General features: G+C 37.8%; 1 protein-coding gene across 1 annotated transcript; it reads left to right on the forward strand.

Moving 5' to 3' along the window:
* Nucleotides 1-5,377: 5,377 nt before the first annotated feature.
* On the forward strand, nucleotides 5,378-6,310 carry LOC311168788 (olfactory receptor 2A7-like; the record flags this gene model as incomplete). Its single annotated transcript, XM_084230522.1, has 1 exon — nucleotides 5,378-6,310. One exon carries the CDS (start codon nucleotides 5,378-5,380, stop codon nucleotides 6,308-6,310), a length of 933 nt encoding a protein of 310 aa, XP_084086648.1.
* Nucleotides 6,311-8,284: the final 1,974 nt, after the last annotated feature.

Consider the following 8,284-nt stretch of genomic DNA (forward strand, 5'->3'; position numbering starts at 1 on the left):
AAACAGGAACCCTGATTCCTCTGAGCCTTGGGTTCTAATTACCAGCCTGGGCTGTTAGTCTCCTTAGCCCTCAGGCGGTAGCTGCTCCCTCAGCTGCTCTGTGGGCAGGTCTGAGGGCTCCATTTGACTGTTGACATTCCTCAGCATCCCGTAAGCCCTCCTGTTATATTATTGATAAATTCTCTTTGTTGAAATACCTATGTGGTTTCTGTTTTCCAGTTGAATTCCTGTTGAAACAGAATCCGGTTGGTTTGCTTCACAAAGAACTTAGAAAAACACTTTTAAAATTTGCTACAGTTAAATAAGTGATAAAAAAAAATCTGTGGACAAGTATGAGAGTTGAAAAACAGAAAGATTAATGTACAATATTTCTAAAATTACTGGTGTGTTTCAAGGAGATTCAGTCATTATAGTTGTGTGTGTGTGTGTGTGTGTGTGTGTGTGTATTATCTTTATTCTGAGTAAAAATGCCCCCAAATTTAGGAATTTGCTTACCAAGTGAAAGCAAAATGATGAAGTGAAAATAGGTAGGAGTGGATCAGGTCTCTTTATAGAGCCAACAGAAAGGGTAAGAAAAAAGATGTGAAGCAAAACACAGGTGGTAGAAAGTCTAAATTTCTCAATAATTACATGAAATGAAATGAGATTATATTCACCTGTTTTCAGGTAACTCTTAAAATGCAGCTATGTATTGTTTATAAGAACAATTACAACACTCTCACCAAAAAAAAAAGTTTGTAAAATATGGTGTTGAAGAACACACCCTATAATATGTAATGAACTTATATAACGGTATAAATACTGGGCAAATATTATTTATATATATATATATGGTAAAAACCATTAATTAGTATAAAGAAAGGTACCATATAATAACTAAGGTAATAGCCTATCAAGAAGATGTAAGAGCTTTATAACTATGCATATATGTAATAATGTAGCTGTAATATAGAATTATGGGGGGAAGCCCAGATAATTATAATGAAAAGATTTATAACCCAACTTCTTAGTGGGGAAGTTAGCAAAATGGTTTTAGACACTAATATAATCCTAAAAAAATTGAAAATGAAAGCTCTAAAAAAAAAGGAACAGCTAATTTTCATTCCAAACATTTTTGAAAGTAGAAAACAAGGCTTAGGCAACCAGTGCATTACTTGAGGGTTATATAATACTGATAACAAAAAAGTGGAAAAGGATGATGGAAGAAAAGGAAGTTATTAAATAAGTGTCAAAAGCAAATATGATGCAGAAGTATTATTAATAAACTGAACATAGCTGTTCTGTTATCAAACCAAATATATTTTTCCAGATAAAATAGAATTTAAGGAAAAACTAATTTAAGACCAATAAGAGGAATGTATACTAGTAAAATTACAAAAATCATACTAGGAAATGTAGTTCATACATTTGTATGTTTAGTAAATTAGATCATGAATAACAGATATTGATGACTGTTCTCTCCAGGCACCAGATGCCTTGGACATTATCAATATGAGGAAGCAGCATCTTTTCAATACATGAGGGTCTAGCCTTGACCCACGTACCAGTAAGCCTGTTACTGAGCAGATTTGATGGGGAAAACCCCATTTCAGACCTTCTGCAGGTCAGAGGTCTCAGAGTAATCATCAGCTTCTAGCTTTCTTAGCTGATCGGTACATATACTAAAATAACTTTAGGAAATTATACTCCACTTCCTTTGATTTTTAAATATAAGAATAAATTTGAATAAAAGGATGAGAGAGAGAAATTTAAATTGAACATCAAATTTCCTCAGTTGCATTTCCCAAAATTATTAAGGGGGTCAGTTGATTTCCATTAAAGGAGGAAGAGACAATGTTAGTAACAGATCTTGGGGGACCAAGGTGTTTCTGGCCCCCTTGGGCTCCAAATCTCTGGAAATTAAAGAACAGAATTAATTTCCTGGTGAGAATTTCCATCCTTGTTTGTGCGCCAATAAAATCCTCCAAAATAGAATTTAACAAGTCCCTCTGGGGTACTTGATCCCTTCCTGCCTGTTCACATGCTCCCCATGGCTTCTGTAGGTCCTGACACCTGGTCTTTATGAGTTGTATTCCTTGTAGTAAGAGGATGGGAAAAATATTTGCGTTTCTGGGCTAAAAACCATCAATCTATTTGGGGAGTGAGGGGTAGGGAAATGTTTGCGTTCTTGAAGTCGTAATCCCAGTCTGTAGTCACTGTTTGATCCCTTGATTGTATGAAGTCGTTCTAGATGGCATAGGAATGCAGCTTGGGTCATGGACCTGCAGCGAATGAGGAAATCCTCAGCCCCATTGTATTGTCCTGAATGTCCCTCATGAGAAATCATAGACAAGTGGAGTGAGAGTCCTTTGCCCTGGAAGGCTGCAGATGGTGGTGTGTGTTGGGTCTTTATCTCTTCCCTTGCACCAAATACTCAGAAACATAGTGAAAGTAGCTTGGCAAAATAGAGAATAAAATAATCTATTCTAAGAGAAACTCTGTTGCCTTCATTGGGGCATTTTTTCTTCTAAGAAGACCCTTCTAAGAAGGAATTCCCATACTATTATTGTGTATAATTTTGCTTCACCCAAACTCTTATCTAACCTGTGTTTTCATTTTTAGATCTAAGTCTGAGGTAAGTGTGTTTTACTATCCATGATATTCTATTCTCTGTTCACTATGCAATTTCAGATGGGTCGTAATGAAAAATTACAATGCAAAATGTTAAGCCAACTTTCTGCTATGTGTAGACTTAGCTAATAGGGTCATGTAAAAGGTGTCATCTCTTCTAGATAAACCTCCGATGGGACATTTACTCTAGTGCCTGTAGTGTTGCATTTCTTGTTTAAATTTCAAGATAAAACAGTTCTTTGAGAGATTTGTTTATAAAGCTTTGTTGCCGCATGAAATTAGGTAGAGTTTTCATGAAATAATGGGCTTAATTGACCACAAAATGAGTTTGTTGAGAATAAGAGTGTACTGAAGGTTTTATTTCTGAATGTGACCTTCCTTTGGTGAGTTATTTAAGAATGTTTATTTTTGTAAGTTGAACCACACATAAGTAAGGGCATTTATGAAAGAATTCACTGTGTACTCTAGCCTGGTACAGCCTCCAGGTGCTCTGGGAAAGCTGTTCAAATTCTGAGACTGGCAAGGAGAATTTTCTGTAGTCTGCAAGTGAAATATTTTACTTTTTCAAGGATTTTGACTGAGAAAGTCTGGGGAGGTGTCCAGTTAAGGTATCTAGTTGATATCATCTATGTATTGAGGAAAACAGGATTGTTAAAATTTACCATATTTAGAGCCTTATTTTCTGGAAACTGGGAGTTTTAGCAATGCTGTAAACATTGATCTGTCCTTTTTTGAAGTTGCTGATTTGCTTGGAAACAACTTTGTTGCTGCTCTGCAGTTTCTAAACATGGCTAGTCCAGCTGTGTCTGACTCTTCAGCTAGCGCCCTTATTTGAAACCAGGGATGGGGTACCCCTTTAATTGTTGGTGTTGTTGTACAAGATTATCATCTTTGTGAGTCCTCTCGACAGTGTCGTCATTTTAGGCAGTTAATATAAACCAGCAGGGAGGAGCTGTCCTCTCTATCCTTGCTGAGGAACTTAGCACATGTTTAGAAAACATCGGTGGGTTTTGTGCTTTGTATTTTAGCTATTTGTGACACTAATTGGTCCTTCTGCATTAGTTGATTGCATGCCTTCATCATAAGACATTTTAAAAACAGCATGACTGTCATCACTGACCCCAAATACTGCATGAAATTTCAAGTGAAAATGGCTATCACTTTTCTATGTAGGGCCAATGAATCCTACAATAGGAAGGGAACATAACATTCTTTTAATTCAGCTTCTCACATGACAAAGGAATCCCATCTTGAGTACCTGGTTAATCACTCCTTGATTTTAAACACCTAGTGATATAAATTTCAGTCCTAACAAACAATCAGTTTTCAAGGTGTGATCCTAATTGTTATAAAGTTATTTCTTGGACTAAGATAATATCACCTCCTAGTGACTTCAGCTATTAATTCTGATTTTTGTTTTGAAGCAAGGCAAAATCTTTCATATTTTTGCTCATGAAGCCTTTTAAATATTAACTTATCAGAAAGTCTGAATAGGGAGCTGAGAGAGAGGAACACAAGTATGAATTTTCCTGAGATTCTTATTTTAGTGAAATACAGATGGATTCTGAACTAAAGAATAATAGAGTGGAACAGGTAAAAAGTAGGACTCATGGTTTTAAAATTACAATGACTCAAATATCAGACTTCCCATTCAAGGATTTCAAAAACTTTGACAAATAAGCTACAAAAAACCCTGACAATCCATGACTAATAATTTTTATATTCAAGTTATGAAGCTATAAAATATATTAAAGTTTCTGTGGATATGAGTTTATAATTAGAGCTTTGCCTCTAGACGTGGATAGAGATCAGTAATTTTTAAATGACAGGCCATGCTCCATTAAGAAATCATTCAACCAGAATTTTTACTATTAAAACAGAGTGGAATGTTATAGAAAATTACAACTATATTGCATATATGTGCATATATACACACATATGTGTATATAGATATGTGTATATATATGTGTATATATGTGTGTAAATATGTGTGTGTGTGTATGCTCGTGTGTACATGAACTTGGCTGATAGTTCAGAAAATTTGGAGAAACTTTAATACAGATAAATACAGACATACATATATTTGTGTGTGTGTGTATCTGTAAATAGACTACAAAATACATCGGAGCAGAAGAGATGTGACAGTGGTAACCTCACCATCAGGCACAATCAGAAGAGGCCATCTGCAGTAACCAAAGTCTCTGTTTTAAATCCAGCCAAAGTTGAGGCAAAATGCTTGACACTCTTTCAAATTAATGCAGGATTATATATCAGTGGAGATCTCAAGACCAATAATTCTTACACCAAAGGCACAAAATGGTGAGAAAACCATTAAAGGATCACCCACTTGCTCCCCACTCATTGACAGATGCGTAGACTGTACCCACATTCATGACAGACGTGCACAGGGTGTGGGAGCACGCCCAGTGAGCCGCCCACACGATCCCATAACCACAGCCCCAAGGGAGTGTCCATCACTATGACGACAATTTAAGTCTTCACAGACTTTGAACAGTAGCTGTTTATTTAATTCCAAATAAACCTAAGGCTTGGAAATAAACCTAAGCCGTCACGGAGCGCCGTAATGGAGTGCTAGCGTTTAGCTGATCACAGTGAAAAAAATGTCCTTCTGTTTCCTTTGAAATGCATGGGATTTACTTAGTGACTAACAGGCAAAAAATATCATTACAGCTGTTTTCATAAATAAATAATGGCACGTTAGACACTTCCCTCAGCCAGTGGTTCCTCCATCATCTTTCGCAGGGAGATGGGGGAAAATCACACAGTGGTTACCGAGTTCATCTTGTTGGGGTTTCCCGTTGACCCAAGGATTCAGATGCTTCTCTTTGGAATATTCTCCCTGTTCTATGTCTTCACCCTGCTTGGGAACGGGGTCATCCTGGGGCTCATCTCGCTGGACTCCAGACTGCACACCCCCATGTACTTCTTCCTCTCGCACCTGGCCATCGTCGACATAGCCTACGCCTGCAACACGGTGCCCCAGATGCTGGTGAACCTCCTGGACCCAGCCAGACCCATCTCCTTTGCTGGCTGCGTAACACAGACCTTCCTCTTTTTGAGTTTTGCTCACACTGAATGTCTTCTCCTCGTGGTGATGTCCTATGACAGGTACGTGGCCATCTGCCACCCTCTCCGCTACTCTGTCATCATGAGCTGGAGAGTGTGCATTGCCCTGGCGGTCACCTCCTGGACCATTGGCGTCCTCCTGGCCCTGGTCCATCTAGTGTTACTCCTCCCGTTGCCCTTCTGTGGACCCCGGGAAGTTAATCACTTCTTCTGTGAAATTATAGCTGTCCTCAAGCTCGCCTGTGCAGACACGCACCTTAACGAGACCATGGTTCTGGCGGGGGCAGTGTCTGTGCTTGTGGGACCCTTCTCCTCCATTGTGGTATCCTATGTCCACATCCTCTGTGCCATCCTAAAGATTCAGTCAGGGGAAGGACGCCAGAAAGCCTTCTCTACCTGCTCATCCCACCTCTGTGTGGTTGGCCTCTTTTATGGCACAGCCATTATCATGTATGTTGGGCCCCGACATGGGAACCCCAAAGAGAAGAAGAAGTATCTCTTGCTGTTTCACAGCCTTTTCAATCCCATGCTCAACCCCTTGATCTACAGTCTCAGGAACAAAGAAGTTAAAGCTGCTCTGAAGAGACTGCTTGACAAAGAGAGAATGACGTGAGAGCCTTAAAGAATAATAAAATGACTAAGTGTAAGGGGACCTAAAACGTCATCTCATGCAGTATCTACAGAGGAGACATAGCTATGCTCTAGGGTGGGCTTATCAGCTTCCTGTGACTCCCTACTGAGCAAGCCCACTCTGCTTTCCTTCCTCTGCACTGAGGTCAGTGCTGCACAAGGAAATGGACTAGCTGCATAGTGTGCACTCAGTTTACAATGGTTATGTGAAATATTCTTAGTAAGAGAAATTTGTGCCTTTCTTGCTCTGTAATTGCAACCTGTTGACAAAATTTCCATAAGATAGAACCAAAAGCTGGCAGAATATTTTAGATATAGGTGTTGAACAAGATTAATAATGTAGTTATTTAATATTTTCCTTCAGTAATAATTTCTGTAATAATTTCTACATTACAAGTGTTTGTATATATTCCTACATATTCTTAAGTTAGTGATGTTTTTAAGGCATAGTCAACTTAAAATGGAAAGAATATGAGCCATGGCTTCAAGGAAGGGTATGAAGAAGGAAACTGATGTAACTAACAAGAATAAGAAAACTCCAAATGATATCATAGTAATAAACATGCAGCCATATCTTTTTTCTTTGTTTGTGGGGTGTGGGTGGAGAACCATGGGATGGAGAACTAAGAGGAAGAGAATGGAGATAAGGGAGAGTCCTAGCTGGAAAGAATGTTATATTTTCTGTCATTGAGTTGGATGATTGTCTCCTATGGGAAGTGACAAAACTTGGAGAGAGCATTCTGGTGAATAAGAACAGAGTGTAATTGTTGTGATGACTAGTTAATCAGTGATGCTAGAGCAGTAAGTTATCAGGAATTGTTTTATTTTTAAGTTAAAAGACCAGAGATAAATTAAATAATTGCTTTAGCAAGAAACTAGCACTTACAAGGGGTAGTTAAGAAGTAGTGGAGAACGATATGTAAGCAGATTTTCTTTTTTATTTCTCAACACTCTGCAAAGTATATACTAAATTAAATCTGCCAAATACTTAAACTGGGCAAAAAGGAGATATTCAATTTTTGAAGCAAGCTGTTTTTGTGAAAAGTGGGAAATATATGGATTCTTCTCTTACAAAGCCTCCCTTTTATAAGGATATCTGTGTTGCAGGCATTACTCCATGACCTCTTAAGAAAGGGTTAAAAACACCTGTACTGTGAACTCAGATAAGGCTGGGATATTACAAGGTTCTGTCAGTTGCTAGTTGTGCTGACTTCTGTAATTCATTTACAGGCTTTGGGATTTAGATTTATTGCATGTAAAATGAGTTCATTAATACTAGATTACAAGTTTGTTGTAAAGAGGAAGTACTATGTGCAAATGCTTAATAAATCTATGATTCATAATAAGAGCTCAATAAATGGTGATGATTCATACATCCACTACGAGTCTTTATCACATCTTCATAGAACAAGGACTGTGACTCATAAGTGAGACAACAGAAAATCAAATTTCCTCCCGACTAGAAAGGATATTGCAAAATTTAGCCTTTCATCTGATATAAAATGCCAATATTTTAGATAATTCACGAAGAAATTGACTTAGGTGTTTCCTTTGTAATTTAAATTTTCTAAAGAAATAACGAATATTTAAAAAGTACGTGGATAAATAAAATTCAAAATTGAAACAACTCATATGTATGTATATGAAAGCTACACACACACACACACACACACACACACACACGGTGCTATGTTAGATCCTGGAAATGAAAAGATAAGAAAGTCTCATTCCCTGCTATTACATTACTTGTTAGATGGACTAACAAGATATACCAACAAATTGTAACAATGCCATATACTGCTAATCTTGGAGATATGCACAGGTGCTAATGTAGCCCAGATAAAGGCTAAGTGCTCCAAGTGGGAGCAGTTAAGGAAGACTTCCTGGAGTAGGAGACAATCTTAAAAAGGTAAGTAGAGTTGACCAAAGGAGTGGATGTGATTGTCAGGAAGGGGTG

Source organism: Talpa europaea (assembly GCF_964194135.1).
Source record: "Talpa europaea genome assembly, chromosome: 3".
NCBI lineage: Eukaryota > Metazoa > Chordata > Mammalia > Eulipotyphla > Talpidae > Talpa > Talpa europaea.